Below are 16,513 nucleotides of genomic sequence, written 5' to 3'. Positions count from 1 at the left end.
TTCTGGACTCAGCCCTGGGATTATCAAATTTATTTCTATATTTATATAGAACTTTCTCCATTAGTCAATCATACTAGTAAATCATCTCCTTATAGTACTTATCTAACACTTTACCATTTTAGGTTTCAATCAACATGTGCTTGCTGAATGTGTAGTATGTGCAGGGCACTTGGCTAATCATATGGGGATGGACATAAATAAGAAACATGATTCTTGACCTGAAGGAGCTTAAAAATCTACACAAGAGTCAATTGGGAACAGAGAGAGCCAAGATTCAAATGCAGGAGGGAGAGCATCGGAACCCCCCACAACATGAGGTTTTAGAGCATTTATGATGGGCACAAAATTTAAAAAAGAAAGTTTTCAGGTGTAGGAAATGTGGTGAGGAAACATCCTGGAAGCAGGAATTCAGAACGCTTTGTAAGATGACAAGATGGATTACACCTGAGTGTTAGCATAGGCAGGATGATGGATAAAGCTGGAAGGCCAGGCCGCAGCTAGGATGTGGGAGTTGATGATCCAAGCCAGCGGTTTAGACTTTATGGAATACAGTGGGGATCTGCTGGGGCAGGCAGTGTGATGGACGAAGGGCGATCTGATCAAAATGATGTGTGAGAAGGTGAATCTAGTAGGAGGAGGAAGTGGGAAGAACTCAGATTCAGAGCTAAAGTTCAGATCACCTGAGTGTGAGATGCACACAGAACATCTAAGGAAACTGCAGAAAGCTACTCAATGCTAGAACAGGGCTCAGGAGTAAGGCACTACAAACCTGGTCCTCCACCTCATGTTAGCCGGCACGTTTTTGTTTATTCCCCTCCACATACCTGTCCAGGTGCTTTTTCTGTCCCAAGCATGGCTTCTCTTTGCTTTTATGCCAATGAACCCTGATGAAGTTCCCAGAGAACACCATGGCCAAGTATTTATTATTGCTGATCACGGAGCTTCATTTTATCACCTTCCTGAAACTTGTAATTTTTAAATTGTGGCTAATGACTTTTAAAATTTCCGAAGGAAATAGTAATACTATTTAATATTAATTCTTCAGTGGTACATTTAGCAGAATTGCTCTTCCTTAATTCAGCTACACCATATTATTTTGGTCACAAATTTTTAACATTCCAGTCATTCCAAATTGACATTTCATATGCTCATGAACACTGTTTCAAGTAAATAGTTTTGTTTCTGAAAGCCACTAACTTCTCAAAGTAGTGGGTTGATAATAACATTTATTCTTGCATTAGTGGGTCCCAGAGGTCCACAAAGTTGATTAAAATAAATGATTTTTTATTCTTCTATCTGATCATGCAGATTTTGGGGAAGGAATTTAGTGTTTCTGCCTCATAGCTAGCAACCATCTCTTATAATGGCTGTTTCTTAAGGAGGAAAAAAAAACCCAACATTTTGTTTCTCTGTAATAACCAAGTTGATCTTTCCCTGTCTCTTTGGTCTTCTGATATGCAGTGTTTTTATTTAAAATAGTATAAGCCAACCTTGAGAGGCAGAGTGTTCACAGTTCAAATCAGCATCCCAGGGCTTCCCACGGTTCTGCATTTACTGCACTGAGAGGTGAGAAAATACTTCAACCTTAGAAATACATGATACTCCTGATGAGACTTGCGCCAAAAGGAATCTTCAAGTGTAGCAACCTGGAGACTTACAGGAGAAGGTTTAGGTCGTTGGAGGGCTTTTGTCATCAGGTTGCTTTTTTTACTGTCCTAGACCACAGGACACATTCTAGAATTGCAAGCCCTGAGCAAGGGACCAAGAGAATCTCAAGTGTAGCAACGTAGGGATGCACAGAAAAAGGTTTAGGCTCTCAGGGGGCTTTGTCATCAGGTTAATTTCTTACTGCCCTGGACCACAGGGTACATTCTAGAGTTGCATTCACGAGCAGTGGGAGACAAGGGTGTCCAGGTTTGTCAAAAGATGAATAATCACATCTCTGTTCATAAAAATGAAAGGGAATCTTAGCAATACGGTGGCCTAGAAGGCCATGGCAGGGAAGAGGGGGAGAGGTGTTCAACCCTCAGGACTGTGCTTTAGACAACTCATCTTGAAAAAAAAGTTTGCAAGCATTTGTGCTCTTACATCCCGGCACTGCCTGCATTTAAATGGTGAGGATATGGTTTTCTTTCATTCTCTACTTTTCATTTTCCTGAAATATTGCACCCCCTGGGGAACTTCTTGACCAGAGGTAAAATTAGTGGTTATCCTGTGGATGTGTAAGCTAAGCTCTCTTCGAGCAGTGGACAGACCCGGCTCTACCTAGAAAATATTTTGACCACAGTACTTTGAACAATCAGAAAAAAACCTGGCTCAGAAACAAAGGCTCTTGATTTCAACTATGAAAATTTTTATATTTATTTTGACTTCACGTGTCTGACGTATATGTAAATTTCTTAAAAATTCATACTGTTTATAGTATTGTGTCTGTTCTACTTGTTTAAAAGAAAATTATAAATGAGGACAGAGCCTTTATCTTTGGAAACTCAGGTTTGATGAAGTTTATTCTGTGGAAACTTCAGTTTAGTTGACTTCGGCAGAGAAATGAAACGTGGCATTGCATACCCAAATCCAGACCATTCATCTTCCTACTCCCGTAATAATATTTTTCTTCCCCCTCTCTAAGCAAAACTAGTTTCTCCTAGAGTAACTAAAAGGCATTGGTAAAACATTGGCAGTTTCAAAAGTATATTTTTTTCAGTCAAAGAGTTAATATAGGGCCTACTGTTTTTTCTAATTTGCTTTTATTTTGCATAAATATCTCCCACAGTTATGTAAGTCTTCACTATTATGACCCAGGAAATGCCTTTATTTCTAAGGAACATTTTTTTCCTTTGCCCTTTAAAATTTAGAGTTTATGACAGTATTATAGTACCTTGACCAAAAGAAGTTTATTGCTTTGTTATCACAGAAGTCTTGTCACTAATTAACCTTAGAGATAAGTGATACTACTGATGTGGATATGGATGTGAGTAAATAATTGTAAACCAGACTGTGTAAAAATGAACTTTTTATATTTAATTACTTCCTTATTAGTCATTTGTATTTAAGCTAAAAGACCCAGAGTTTCTACCCTATTTTCTTTAGAGTTAATTTAGTTCAGTGATTAAAGACATAGTAGAGAAGAAAATGTCAGGTGTTATAGATAGCAATGATGTAATCCATTAGCGTTAACATCTCTATTATTTCAAAAGTCCATTTGTTATGCAGGTAAATGGAAAATTTTAGGATTCAGACCAGTTTCTAAGTTGCATCTACTTCCCTTATGAATGAGTAATAACCTCATCAGCCTAAGAAGTAGAATTTCATCCCTTTAAAACAAGTGAACTGTGATGAAAGACATCAGCTGTAATGTACTATAATTTGGATTGAAGTTTTTGGTTTTAAACTTTATATCTTTCAATGAGAGGCTATTTGTTGGTAACTGGTATTCAGTGCTGAATCCTAAAATATTCAAATAGCAAAGTGAATCTGAAAAAAAATAGAGCAGAAAAATAAAATAATGTTCTAGTTTTCATGTAGAACCCTCAATCAGTGGTTCATCGAAGAGCACTCACTGGCCACTAGACATTAGACATTAATTTATTCACTTCTTGTCTACACTCACACTTCCTTATCTCTTTCTCAAGTAATAGTTATATAATTATAATAAATAATGAGCAAGTTCCAAAAGCCAGCTGTTAACCAGAGAAATAGAATGACGTGTATATGTGTCTGTGTGTGTGTCTGTGTGTGTGTGTGTGTCTGTGTATAATATATATATTTCTTATCCTAGTTTTTTTCAAGGCAAGAGTGAGTCTTCTCCTGGTACTCACATTTTCATAACGCAGCCTAGAACGTAATTTCAGTGTATGCCTTCAAAAATGTATATACTTCTTAGATATTACTAGTATTAAGAAATACAGAGTGTTAGTGTTTTGAAGTGATGTGTTGTTATAAGGCTTTAGGGGCCAAAATAACGCTTCTTAGTACTGGCAGAGCAATGTTGGGAAATTGTGTCTGTGTTTGGTGTACTCCAAATTTTTATATCCTGCAACCTAAAATATTAACTCCTATGTTATTTCCCATTTTCTAGGTGTGAAATTAGATGTTTTAAACCCAGTAAAGATTTGTCACTCAAATTTCCTTTATGAAAAATGTCTAATTGTCATGGATTATTCATATAAATTTTAAATTATTCTTTGTTGCTATAATTTATTAGATATGACTACATCTCCAATACTTTAGAAAGTATTTTGGAAAATTCCTTCCCTTTAACCTCTGGGATATTAAATGTCTAGGTGTAGGCAGATACGTCAGGTGATACGCACACAACATGTTTCAGAATGCTGTCAGGCTGCTGGGTGTAGAGGATGCAAATTTAAATGCTGCGAACTGCACAGCACTACTGAGGATGCAAACCTGACAAGAAATACAAGTGGGGGTAAATAAGACAAGAGTATGTTGAGGCGGGGAACCCTCTGAGTGAACATGGAGAAGGGGAAGGAGGACATTCCGGGATGGGGCAGTTTAGCACGGGCACCACCCAGAACTAGATAAGAAAATACTAGTACTTCTTTTATTCCCAGATGTTGAACATTGTCTTTTTGATGGTTAGTATTAATAATAAATGTAATTTATATAGCATTATAAAGTTTACCAGACACTTTTGATTTGACCCTCACAGTGGTCCTGTTTATTTTCTTTTAGGTCTAAGATCTAAGGGTGGATCAGTGTTTTGTTTTGTTTTGTTTTGTTTTGCTTTTGTTTTGTTTTGTTTTAAATTGAATTGAGAAAGAGAGAGAGAGAGAGAGAATATTGATTTTTGTTGTTGCACTCATTTATGCATTCATTGGTTGATTCTTATATGTGCCCTGACCAGGGATCAAACCTGCAAACGTGGTGTATTTGGACAATGCTCAGGATGGGTCAGTATTAGTTTGTGTGAGGCTGCTAAAACTGGAAAAATTTTGAATATTAGAGAGGATGACTTCTAAAGTCATTTCACTAATGAAATAGATATTAGTGATTTGATTATGGATTAAGAGTATGAACCAACACATTTATCTTCTGAAGATTTAGAAATGCTTTTTCCATTTAAATACTTAAAAAAAAAGAAAAATTCTATAAAACATATCCCAAGAACATTAAGGGATATTTAGTTTAACTAACTATATCAGAGTTTTTTTAAATTACTTCAATAATTGAAGTATAATAAATACAAACAAAAAACCTTAAAGTTGTAACATGAATCAGATCAAAGTTTTCTCAGTGACAAGTGTTTGGAAATGTTCACAGGTGTAAGACTATCAGACACTTTTAGTAGTTATGGTTACAGTTTCAACCTTCTGGCTCTAATTAGTCAAATATTGACACTCTGTCTTGGCACATCAAGTTGTAGGAATGGAAGGGAGATAAATTTTATTTTTGATATTTGTGTCTTAATATACACACATTTATGTTGCACCTCCTTGTATTGGGCTGTTCAGTAAATCTTTTATTATACTTGTTTATCGAAGAAATTTTAGAAAGTACAAAGCACAGAAAGGAAGACGAAAAAGAAAACCATAACCTACCTGCATTCCTCCCTGTGTTTTCTCTTGTGACAGCAAGAGGGGGTGAGGATTTTCATAATGCTCTACAAGGAGGTAGAACTTGCACTTGGAATCAACAGTGAATACAGCAAGAGGACTTTAATGCGTCTACACCCCAACATAAAGGTATTCAGGTTCATCTTGTTGAACAATGTTTTGTATTTATTATTCTGTAGTTTTTCAGGTATATTTTGCTGTGAGCAGAGGTAATGTGTAGAATTACCTAATGTATGTTTTGAATCAACAGCATCGTGTCCTTCTCAGAAATAGAAGAAAATACTATACTTTTTCTATACTTCTAATATTGATGGAGTCATCAGAGTTGATATTTCCACTTTTCTTATCCTGACAATTAAATCAAAATCACAATTCTGAGAGTGTTTTCATATCGGAGACCTGGCGTGTTTCCGTTCTCTGTATTCAGATGAGCCTGGAGCCTCTTAGATGGGATCCCCCGTGGCAACCCCCCAACTACTGAGAGCGACAAGGAGAGCTCTGTTAGGGCTTACCATGCATTTCTTAGTAACACCGTGTATAAAATACTAGTCAAGTAAATAAGCACAATAAGCAATATGAAAAAAGCTACTAGATATTTTAACAAGAACCCAAAGCCTATGAATAAATATTGGCCAGTCATTAAGATCTATGTAGACAATGAATCAATAAGTCTCCAGCAGGCTTAGAGTATATTAAAACTATATATTTCAGTTGGTTAAAAAAAAATTCCATGTAAATAGTAACCAACAGAGAGCAGGAATAGCAATACTAATATCAGACAAAACAGACTTTTAATCAAAAAAAGTTTATAACAGACAAGGAAAGACATTATGTATTAATGAAAGGTTCAATGCAGAAAGAAGATATAACAATTATAAGCATTTCTGTACTAATAGTGACCATTAAAATATATACAGCAAACATTGACAGAATCAAAGAATGAAATAGACAATTTCTACAGTAATAGTTGGACAGTTTAACCTCACCCTCCCAATAATGGGTTGATATGCATAGAGAATGGAATATTATTCAACCTTACAAAAGAAGGAAATTCTAGCATATGCTAAAACATGGACAAACCTTGAAGACATTGTTCGAAGTGAAATAAGCCAGTAACAAAAAGAAAACTTTTGTATGATCCCATTTATATGAGATGCCCACAGTAGTCAAATTCATAGAGACAGAAAGTAGAAGGGTAGGTGTCCGGTTTAGGGGACAGGGAGTGGGGAGTTAATGCTTAATGGGTCTGAAGGCTCAGTTTTGAAAAGCTGTGGAGCTGGATGGTGGTGGTGATTGCACAATATGAACGACCTTAATGCCACTGAACTGTATACTTCAAAATAGCTAATATGGCGAATTTTATGTTATACATATTTTTATCACAATTAAAAGTGTTATTTTTAAAAAGTACCCTACACAATTTTGGAAAAGTTTCTACTTAAAGACATACAAAGATAGGATAGGTCAGCCTCAAAGTATCTTTCAAATCAAGAGCTGCCAAAATATCTATATCATATGCTTACTATTTCAACTCAATGGCTGCCAAAAGGTCAATATAGTTATTAAAAATTTTGCCAGAAATGAATGTTAGTTAGAATTTTAGAGTTTTTTAATAGTACCAGCTATAATCCTTTTCAGAGGGGAAAGGGAATCAGTTATTCCACTGAGCTGACTTTTATTGAAATATGTGAGCAAACTTCAAACTAAATGGCAGCTGCCCAAAATGTAGTGTGGATGGGGGTGGGGAGCCTGTAAAAGTAATTAGGAGTCTTCCTCTGTTAAATACTGAGAGTAAAATGAGAAGTTTGGGAATTTTCTGTGTTGTATACAGAGTCCATTTTGGTATTTGAATTATAGAAAATCCTATTCAGGGGAGAAAACAGACCTATTTCATTAGAACATGAAGGACAGTTTAAAAAGCATCTTACATGTGCATTTTTTTTCCTGTCAAGGTGATGAGGCACCCAGATCATGTGTCGTCCAGCGTGTATCTGTGGGCTCATCATGAGAAACTTGTCATCATTGACCAGTCGGTGGCCTTTGTGGGTGGGATCGACCTGGCCTATGGCAGGTGGGATGACAATGAGCACAGACTCACGGATGTGGGCAGCGTGAAGCGTGTCACCACGGGACCGTGCCTGGCTTCCCTCACAGTAAGTAATTTCACCTGCACAGAACTGCATAAAAGGGACACAGTTTGTGTGAATATATATTATGGTGTGACTGACTGACTGATTGGATGAGAGGTGGCGTATTCCCGGAGGAGTGAAGAACATTGAGTCAAACATGGACAGACCTGGCTTCAAGTACCACCTAGCAAGTCTGTGACTTTGCATCCTAGTCTCAGTTTCTTCTCTTGTAAGAAAAGAAAACAAACTCACTGGAGCATTTGCTACCTCGTAGTCAGCTCCATTTTTTCCCCATTTAAATTAACAATTTATTTGCTAGTGAGAAAAAAGTTTATAAACAAAAATGTGCAGCAGTTGAACTTAAAGTTAAATATGCTGCTTTATTACAGGTGACTGGCAGGGTTTTTGAAATCTTCCTACTTAAAGATATAAAAATAGGATAGGTAATTCTATTTGAAAGCAGAAGGTTAATAACTTCTCAAATTACCTTCAAGCCAAGAGCTGCCAAAATATATATATATATGCCTATATCCATATACTTATGACTTCAATTCAAGTGGTTGCCAAAATATCAATACACTTATTTAAAATTTTGATGGGCTTCATCCTATTTTATTGCTGGATTATGTTGGTGATGGGGGGGTGGGAATAGAAATTTAGTGATTGGTAATAGGGAGAATAATTGACAGAAAAAGCTTTGTTTACTTAATGTGTAGCAGAAGAAGAAGGGCATTAACTCAACAGTGAATGTAATTTATGTCATTGTATTTGAGATAAAAAGATTACGTGGAATGAAATTTCAAGAATTTCGCTTGAAAGAGGAACTGCAGTGGGACACCTGGTAGGCCTTTGCCAGTATTTAAACAGTTAACAAGAATCGCCCCTGCCCTGTGGCTGACCTCACACATTATTGTGTGTCTGATAGAAGCTTCAACCATGTGCCAACTTTACACCTCACCTGAATGGAATTAAAGGGCCACAATGCAGTGTATCTGATGCGGTGTCTTTTTTTTTTTTTCCTTAATAATTTTCTCAGGCTGAAACAACAGGGTCTATGGAATCCTTAAGCCTCAAAGATAAAAATAATTCTAAAAATCTGCCCACTCGGAAGAGTGTTGATGATCTGGATTCAAAACTGAAAGGCATGGGAAAACCCAAAAAGTTCTCCAAATTTAGCCTCTACAGGCAGCTCCACAGGCACCACCTGCACAATGCGGATAGCCTCAGCAGCATCGAGAGCACCTCCAGTAAGTCATCGTCTTTGCTGGTACTTATCTTGACCACTCTCTGTTCCTCCATTGCCAGACACTATAGACCTGTTTTTAGAACCTGTCTTTCTATAATGGAGTAAATTGATCAATCCTGAAAGGTCACTAGATCATTTTACTTAACATCATGACAGCTCTTGACTTTGCTGGCCTCATTTTAGAACAAATACATTGTTTTATTCACATAGGTTGTCGTAACAACCACAATCCACGCCTCTGATGGTAACAGAATGACTAAGCGTTTATAAAAATAATGCCAAGTTATAAAGGAAAAAGGAAAGTATTAGGTGTACTTTATAAATTTTTTAGAGAAGAAATTTTATTTCTCTTCCCATCCTGAAATTCATCAAGCATTTATCCTCAAATTTCAGATCTTCTGTGTCTTATTAGTATACTGTTCTTTTTAAGTCTGTCTTAAAGCCCTGCGATTTTCTGTTGCACAGAACTTGTGACTGATTTTATAACCTTGCCTCATTTTAACAATGAACAAACCTGCTTTCTGGTTTAGGAAACGCGATATATACATATTTCTTTTTTAAAAAAAAGAACTCTCAACTTTCTCCAGGTTATTGTAATCACTGTAGAAGTCGTCAGAATTTAATCCATGGTTTAAAGCCCCACTTGAAACTCTTTCGCTCTTCCAGTGGTTCTGAGCAGGGGCTCACTAGACCTGGTGCGGGTAAGTGATGCGTGAAGCAGTGGAACCTGCTTAGGCTTCAGCTTGTGCTGCATGAGCAGAGTGAGTGTGTTTCTGGATTGTCTTTCTGTTCCCACAGTTTTCATGCCACATATATTGACAGCAAAGTGTGGGGAAGGACACAAGACTCCTACTCCCCAAGAACCCACATTCCAGCACTAAAATAAAACATAACCTAATAAGGGTACAGCGCATGTACCTGCGGTTCAGGGGTGTTTTAGGAGTGCTGTGGAAGGTGGGAGAACTTCTCTGTGATGGCCCATAAAGTTGTTCTTGAGGAGGCGATACTGGATTTAGGTTTGGAAGTAATGTGATTGCTTAAGTGAGGATAGGAAGACATTGCAGGTGAAAGAAATGAGTTGAGCAAAGGTGCAGGAATGGGAAAGCACCAAGTGCTTCTAAATGTTAGAAAATACTTCATTCAGTTGAGATGCAGCCTGTGATATAAGACCAGGAAGATACACAGCCGTCACATTTGGACTCACTAACATAAAGGAAGGAGTTGGACCTCTATTCAGTTACAAATCTTGAAAATCATTGAATGGAGGTGTCATGCTCTAAAGATAAATTTTTAGAAATTGTAACTTGATAACCTTTTGTGAGAAGAATGACATACTTGAAGAATTTCAAGTTAATCAGGCTAATTTATGGTGGTGGGAATGAAGAGGATTTGGCAATGAATCAGATACAGGGACAAGTAGTCATAATAATAAATAAGGACCATCGTAAAATCGCAAGCTAGTGTTCACGGCGTGCAGACTCTACAGGTCACTGCACGGAGCACTTGTGTTTGGTAGTAATCATGTTATCTCCCTTTTGCTGATGAGGTGACTCAGTTCAGAGGTGGTAAGTGACTTGCGCAGTGAAGCTCCTGTTCATCAGCCTCCCCGAGCCCCCAGTTCGGATTTGTGATCCAGCAGAACTGCAGGTCGCACCACGCCCTTTTGTTCTACTGTGCTGTTCGGGAGACGACTGAGCCAGAGCCCAGCCAACAGGGCTGGATTGGAGTCACTGGTGGTGGCAGAAACCAGTAGTCTGAGCACCGTGCATTTTTGAAACTGATTATATTTAATGAACGAAAGCTCCAATGTAATTGTTAAATAAACTTGATGTTGTAAATCATAACATTGATAGACATTTAAAATGGAGAAAACTGTATATGAGGAGACATTTGATTTATTGAGCATGAAGCGAGTTTGATGCGTATGTCAGCTCAGGGATGACTCTCAGTAATTCTTGTGCTTGACGGAGCTTCAACTCCCTGAGACAGGGGTTGGGGGACCCCTGGGAAGTCCAAAGAGCCAGGTCAGGGATGCATGCAGGGACAGATATTAAAGGTCAAGAGTTGGAGGCAGGTCCAGGAAGTGCTTTGCAATTCCATGTGTGGCTTTGCTCCTTTCGGACTGAAGTTAAAAATGAGATGGAGGACTGCGGCTGTCGACCATAAAGTCGAGGGGTCTGAGTCACACCTGAGCGGCTGTGTTGCTGGCAGCAGGACGGGGCGAGTGGAAAAGCAGACGCAAGCCAGGCACTGAATACACTAAGTAACTCCGGCCAATGTCAGGCTGAGCCCGCTGCTACTGCCTGAGGACAGCCATATGCGTGGTTTTCAGGTGCTCAGGGAAACCTCCTGCCTGATAAACTGGATGCACGTCCAGTGCAGCATTGCTTTATTAGGAGAGTAAATACCCTAAATATCCAAGAGTGGGGGAAGGGTGAAAGACGTTCTGAGTGTTTCATCCCCTTGAGGGAATGGTGTTCTCATTAAAAACTGTCAGTGGGGATATAAAAATAAATGTATATGATTCATTTGTTTCATTAAATAAGGACTTAGCCCCTGTAACATGCCACTCATTGTTCTGGGTACTAAAGATCGCATGAACAAAACAGATGAAGTTCAGTTAGCTAGTTGGATGGTAAGGATGGGAATTGTATATGTAAATAGCTCAGTAAACACAATACATCAGGTGGTGAGAATTATCATGGAGAACAATAGAACAGGGAAGGCAGGACGGGCAGAGAAGAGGAGTTAGTATCTTATGTCTACTCAGAAAATGCTTCTGTGAGTTTTCAACAGAGATCAAAAGGAAGAGAAAGATGAAGGTGAGAGAAGTTCTCGGGGAGGGGTCCCAGCTGGGAGGAATAGCGAATGTGAGGGCTGCGAGGCGGGATGGGGTCAGTGTGCCCAGGAGTGGGCTGGGGGAGTGTGATGGGCCAGTCAGAGAGGGCTGGCAGCAGCGTGCGACGTCTCGCAGGCCTTGTAAGGATTTTGGCTTCTACTATGAGTGAGATAGAAAGTCATCGGAAGGTCTTGAACAAGTACGAACAAGGTCTGACATGTTTTTACAGACTCGTGCTTCAGAGCAGGCCTGGGTGGCAAGTAGTGACCGGGCAGGCAGTGATGAATACATCCTGAGGCGGCGTTTACAGCTCTTGCTAATGCACTGCCTGTGGGATTGGGAGATGGACAGGACTCTTTCTGTTAGTTACACAAAATTACAAATATAACTTTTTAATATTAAAAACTGATTTATTTAAAAAGGGAAGCCGAGAGATAGTTGAGTCCTTCGGGAACAGTTCTTTGTAAAACCTGTTCCTCGGACCCTGGTGTCTCTCAAGGATTCTGAGGAAGATACTGATACTCTATTGGTGCTTTACTCAGCCAGAACAATACTGCTTGTATTGTTCTGTGTATTGGAGTGCCGAGTGAATTCACACGGAAAAAGGAAGAAAGTTTTACTATTGATAATAAAGGAAGTTTAAAGAGCATAGCTCTACACTTAAGTCATGTAATGACTTAAACCTATGTTGTTTTATAGGACTTGAAACCCAAAGTAAGCATACAGCAACTTTTCATTAGAAAGTAGAAACTGAATTTTGCTGAGATGATCACTTAGGTTCCTGAGGCTTTGAACTGATGTCGCTTCCTGTGTTGTCAGTTTCCCTTGAATGCACAAGGCCCTGAGGAACTGGGCTCCCAGTGAACCGTCCGGGTGGTGCATGGAGAGTACATGCAAGATGACTCTGAGTTTTTAAGTAGAAAAACTTCAGTAGAATTGGTTGATGTTACAAGAGAGTGGTAACTATGGTAGATTTGTGTGTATATTTTAATTCAAAATCACTCAGCCGTTTTCAACATTTTTTTCCTTCAAAATTATATTGCAAGAGGGAGAATTTCAAATTGACATTGCTCCAATTGATACGTTGTTATCTAAAAAGGGTTGAATTTCACTCCTCTTATATTCAGTGACTGTTGCTGATCTTTTTCTTTTAAGCAAGATTAAATAGATGGCTGAGAGGGAAAATCATTTTTGCAGCTGAGACAGGTGTTTCTGTCAACATTAGAAACACCCAAGCCTTTAGAAAATTTTTATGTGTTTATCTGAGCCAAACTGACAACAGCTTCCAGGAAGCAAAATCTCAACGTATTGAGGAAATGTCCCAGAGAAGGGCAGTTTTGCAGTTTATTTTATACATTGCAATCAAAGGAGGAGGCAGAAGGAGGGTTACATAAAAGTTGTCCATGACAGATTAGGGAGGTGAAAGAAAGCCAAGTGGGGAAATCTCGGAGACTGGATAAAGAGTAAAATGAAGTGACAGATCCTTCTTCTACATTGGCAGGCATGGGAGGGCTAACAACTCACATTTATAGCACACAGAGGCAGAGTGTGGTTTCCCGCTCTGGTGGGACATTGTGTCCTGAGGGGCCTGGGAAAAAGCGGGCTCCTCTGACAGTCCAAAGGTACGCATGGTAGGTGCAAAAGACCACAGACAGACCCAGTTAAGGTAAAGACGGAGCCCTGTCGAGGAAGATGCAGGCCTAGGACATGACTGCTAGGCACAACTCGCTTTCAGTTAGGAAGTTTTAATTTCAGACCATCCTGGGTGGTTAGTTTCGGTCTCTGAGTTTATAAGGCCCACTCTGCAGCCCTCCCCTGAGCTTGTCAGGTTTAGTGTGGCCTGCATTTGTGTCCACATTTCAAACTCAGATACCTAATCATAAGGGATAATGAACAGATGGTGGTTGCTAGACTCTGTTCTCAGGGTTGCAGTAATATGTATGAGGCCTATTTTCTGCTGCCAAAGAGCTTATTATGTAGTAGGCAAGCCTCAGTTTTAAATATTTCGCTAACCTGGTGCCTTAGTAATTCATCAGGGGGGAGATACCCTTACTGACAAGAGTTGTCAGAAGCCTTCTCCACAAACCCTGAGCCACAATTCCAAAAGCCAAAAAGTAAAAGGCAAAAGATTTTTTAAAAAGTTAACTCATTGAGGACCTGTTTTGGAACTGGCCTTGAATATTGGTAGACGTTCAGTAGGTAGAGACTATGAAGGGAGAAAAACAGGCATTTCAGGTAGATGTTATTTCTTAAGACAGATATGGGAAATGCCAAAAGTATTTATTTCTGACGTAGGTATGGAAGGTGGTAAATACATTGAGACCCGCCATTTCATGCAAAATCATGAGAGTCAGATGTACCTCAGAAATTAGAAGATTCTGGACTTTAGAAAGGTAATATAACATGTACTCTAGCTTATGTTATAGTCCTTGCAAGGTCCAGGAAATACCTTGTAAGCAAATCATTTATGTTTGTGTAACACCAAGTGGGATATAAAGATAATAAGTTCTTGTCAGTTCAGGTCAGGTTTTGCTAGCAAATGAGCTGTGAAAGGACGTTTGGATTTTCAGAGGTTTTGGGTTTTAGAATTGTGGTTAAGTGAAGTGTTAATAAATTTGGGTAGATTGGGCTGGTAGGATATACCTGTGCCAATATATGGAGGGCCCTGAAAGTTAGGCTGAGACGTCGGACCTCATCCAGGAAGTGTTGGAGAACCTCTGGGGGGTCGGGGGTAGGCTTTGGAGGGTGTGGGCAGTGGGAGGTGGGGGAGGTAAGGGTGGTGTTTTACCAAGTCATGCTAGAGGTGACAGGAGCCTGACTGGCTTGTCCCCGTGGGCCCGAGAATGAAGCGGATGGGACAAACTTTTTCCAAAGGAAGAATCAGCAGAATTTTAATAGGATTTGGGGAGTGGTGACAGAGAGGTGGGTGGAGAAGATAGTAAAGAAGAGAGAGGAGCCAAAAGTGATTCTGAGGTTTGAACATCATTATGAGCAGAAAACAGAAATCTCAAGGGAGGACTTGTTTTCGTGGGGATGATAACAGGTCTAGTGTTACATGCGATTTTAAAGTTCTGGTGACACAGTTGGGTAAATGCAGTCAAGTGAGGTGCTGGAAGTAGCTGTAGATCTGGAGCCCCAAAAAGAAGCAGAGGGCTAGAGGGGTACAATGAGGACAAAAGTGGAAAACCTTGTTTGGGAGGAGGAGGTAGGAAAGATCAAGAGGGTGGGTTGGAGTAATGGTAGGGGATTGCAGCTTTGGAAGCCAAGAGATGAGAGAAAAAAGGAGGATGTGGCAAAGCCAGAAGACACCGGGGAAGACATCCTTTTCCTGAACTTTAGCAGCCAGAATCTGAGCCACTGATGGATGAGGATTGCAGAAAACTGGCATGAAAACCCTGTGCTGAAAGGGGAGTCCAGTGCAGTTATGAAATCAATTGGGAACCAGGCACAGACTAATGAGAACCCCGAAGGTCAACGTTGCTGATGTAAAGAGTCCTGACTTCCCATTCACTGATGCTCGTATACTCCTGAGCAGTAATCACAGTAACTGGGAATATTTGGCTCTTTTGCCTTAATATTTCATTTGTTCTTAGGAGGACCCTGATTAATTTGGAATCGGTTAGGCCATGACTAAAAACAAAACAAATGTTAATTGTAAGCAGTTTGAATTCAATTAGCACCAAGACAATTTTTGGAGACTAAGGATTTTCTTGCTTTTGTTCTTCTTACAATAACTGGTTGTTAGGTTGAAGTTAATATTTAAACAAGTGAAGGTGTGTATATGTAAAACTTCAGCTTAGAGGTTCTCAGTTGATAAAAACAAATTTTATATATGTATTTTTTTAAACTTGGAATTTGCCTCTTCCCTCTCTCTCTCTCCTCCCCGCCCCCGCTTTCTTCCTCCCCCCCCTCCCTCCGTCCCTCCCTCTGTCTCTTCCTTCCTCCCTCCTTTTTTCTTTCTTTCTTTTCAACAAAGTGCTCTGCTTTCTATAAAGAGGCTGTAGGTGAGCAAACAGACCTGCCTGTACTTTGGCCTCTCAGTCACAGAGAGCAGGAGCATAAATCACTGGGAGAAGTCAGTAGAATTCTATTTTTAACATTATTCAGTTTTGTTAATCTTTAGCACTTTAAGACATTTTTCTTTTATAGAAAATTTCAATAAACTTCGAAGGTTAATTATTCCATTTGAGATAGAATATTACCAGTATGTGGGGTGATTGCTTAAAAACTTTTGCTCTGCAAATACTTATGGATTGCCTACTGAGACCCAGCAGCTACACCAGGCAGTGAGGGGAGACCCTCCCCACCCCTAAGGAGTTTCTATATGAGTGGAGGGCACGGAGGGAGTGTCCTTACACAATCGTGACACAGAATCAGAGGCCCAGGTGGTGCAACTATTAATGGTCCTACAGCAGAGCAAGTGATTGCCCGTCCCTATTAGGGTCTGGGTGGGGGGCAGTGTGCCCTGTGACAGATATGTGGCTCCTGAAGGATGATGAAATCAGGCCGAGAAGGAGAGAAGAGTGTTCGAGGAAGAAGGAATAACGTGCCAGCTGTACAGGGACAGGCCAGAGTAGGCCTGTCCAAACGCAGTAAGAAATGTGAGGCAGAGCGGGCCTCAGGAGTGTGGGGAAAAGCAAAGACCAGAGAGAGGGAGATCAGCCCCAGTTTGGGGAGGGCCTTCTGTGCACACTGAGGCCTTAGGATTTGATCCCCTCGCAGAAGG

At 39.7% G+C, this 16,513-nt stretch overlaps 1 protein-coding gene across 5 annotated transcripts in view; it reads left to right on the top strand.

Moving 5' to 3' along the window:
• PLD1 (phospholipase D1) overlaps positions 1 to 16,513 on the top strand; it is a 179,968-nt gene that overhangs the window by 101,872 nt on the left and 61,583 nt on the right. For 3 of the 5 annotated variants that reach the window (XM_054580558.1, XM_054580536.1, XM_054580543.1), the window contains exons 13-16: positions 5,592 to 5,702; positions 7,526 to 7,726; positions 8,739 to 8,949; positions 9,536 to 9,649. In XM_054580558.1, coding sequence (XP_054436533.1) covers positions 5,592 to 5,702; positions 7,526 to 7,726; positions 8,739 to 8,949; positions 9,536 to 9,649 — 637 coding nt within the window. The remainder of the gene's footprint in view (positions 1 to 5,591; positions 5,703 to 7,525; positions 7,727 to 8,738; positions 8,950 to 9,535; positions 9,650 to 16,513) is intronic. The other 2 variants (XM_054580564.1, XM_054580551.1) reach the window with 1 other exon arrangement.

Source organism: Pteronotus mesoamericanus, unplaced genomic scaffold (genome assembly GCF_021234165.1).
Source record: "Pteronotus mesoamericanus isolate MK-2021 breed Mesoamerican mustached bat unplaced genomic scaffold, CSHL_Meso_final contig_116, whole genome shotgun sequence".
Classification (NCBI taxonomy): Eukaryota; Metazoa; Chordata; class Mammalia; order Chiroptera; family Mormoopidae; genus Pteronotus; species Pteronotus mesoamericanus.
This window is presented reverse-complemented; position numbering and strand designations above follow the sequence as displayed.